General features: G+C 48.4%; 1 protein-coding gene across 1 annotated transcript; it reads left to right on the top strand.

Annotated features, from left to right (window-relative positions):
• Positions 1–562: 562 nt before the first annotated feature.
• On the top strand, positions 563–808 carry LOC102865529 (guanine nucleotide exchange factor MSS4-like; the record flags this gene model as incomplete). Its single annotated transcript, XM_006903566.1, has 1 exon — positions 563–808. A coding segment is annotated over one exon (246 nt), but the record flags the coding sequence as incomplete, so codon positions are not given.
• Positions 809–1,186: the final 378 nt, after the last annotated feature.

Here is a 1,186-nt window from a genome sequence, read left to right on the forward strand (position 1 = left end):
TATTGCAAACAAAGCCACAATAAACATGGGTGTGCATATATCTGCTTGGGGGGCGGTTATGGTTTCTTTAGGGTCTCACTCATTATGTTTTATAAAATCATGGTGAAAAAAAATAATAAAATCATGGTGGAGTCTTATAAGAGCTCTGGTGGCCTTGTGGGTAAAGAGTGGTGCTGCCAACCCCGAGGCAGGTGGTTCTTACCCACTAGCTGCTCAGCAAAGGAAAAACAGGCCGTCTCATCTCGTGCACTTTACAGCCTCCGAAAACTCACTGGAAGGTCAGCTGAGTTGGTTCCAACTTGACATCACATAACAGGGCCTTATGACATCAGTAAAGCTGGGTCACCACAGCAGCTGGCTGGTGAGCTCTTTTATATCTTTTAAGAAAGCAGCAGAGCATAGAAGAGCCACCCAGCAGCCTAGGCTATAGCATAACAATAAAGTTCCTCTTTTTTATTACTCCAGGAAGCTGCTGGCAGCATGATACAGGGGGTAGACTGAAGACGATGCTGTGCCTGGGCCGGCTGAGGGCTCACATTCTTTATTCTTTCTTCCCCTGCAGCTTTTCCTTCCCTCCATGAGAAAGAAGCCAGCACTGGCCAATGGCAGCAACCCTGAAGGCGATCTCCTCCAGGAACACTGGCTGGTTGATGATATGTTCATCTTTGAGAACGTGGGCTTCACCAAGGACGTGGGCAACATCAAGTTCCTGGTCTGCGCAGACTGTGAAATCGGACCAATTGGTTGGCATTGTTTAGATGACAAGAACAGTTTCTATGTGGCCTTGGAACGGGTTTCCCATGAGTGACTGAGTGGAAGGGCCCCAGCTCTACCCCCAGCTATAAAAACTGCTCCCCCCAAGAACTGGTATTTAACCTGCTGCAGTTGTTCCTCGGTCTTCTCTGTACTAACATCAAATGATGAGTGCCAGCAGGCCCACTGGAATATGCAGAGGATTCATCCTCTAGTGCATGCCTCTTGCTTAGCTTGCATCACGTTTCCTAATCTCCCTTTCCTGCAGTTTTGGGACACTGCATAAATCTGTTCTCGTCCCTGGTGCTCCGCTCTTGGGCTCCATGTTCCCTGGGGCCCCCTTGGTTCTTGCTCTAGGAGAGCTGTATCAACCTCTCAGCCACAGTGACACATGACAGATGATATACTCATGTGCTGATAGTTAAACTACCAC

This window comes from Elephantulus edwardii, unplaced genomic scaffold, assembly GCF_000299155.1.
Source record: "Elephantulus edwardii isolate Elephantulus edwardi_28Jun2011 unplaced genomic scaffold, EleEdw1.0 scaffold07616, whole genome shotgun sequence".
Lineage (NCBI taxonomy): Eukaryota > Metazoa > Chordata > Mammalia > Macroscelidea > Macroscelididae > Elephantulus > Elephantulus edwardii.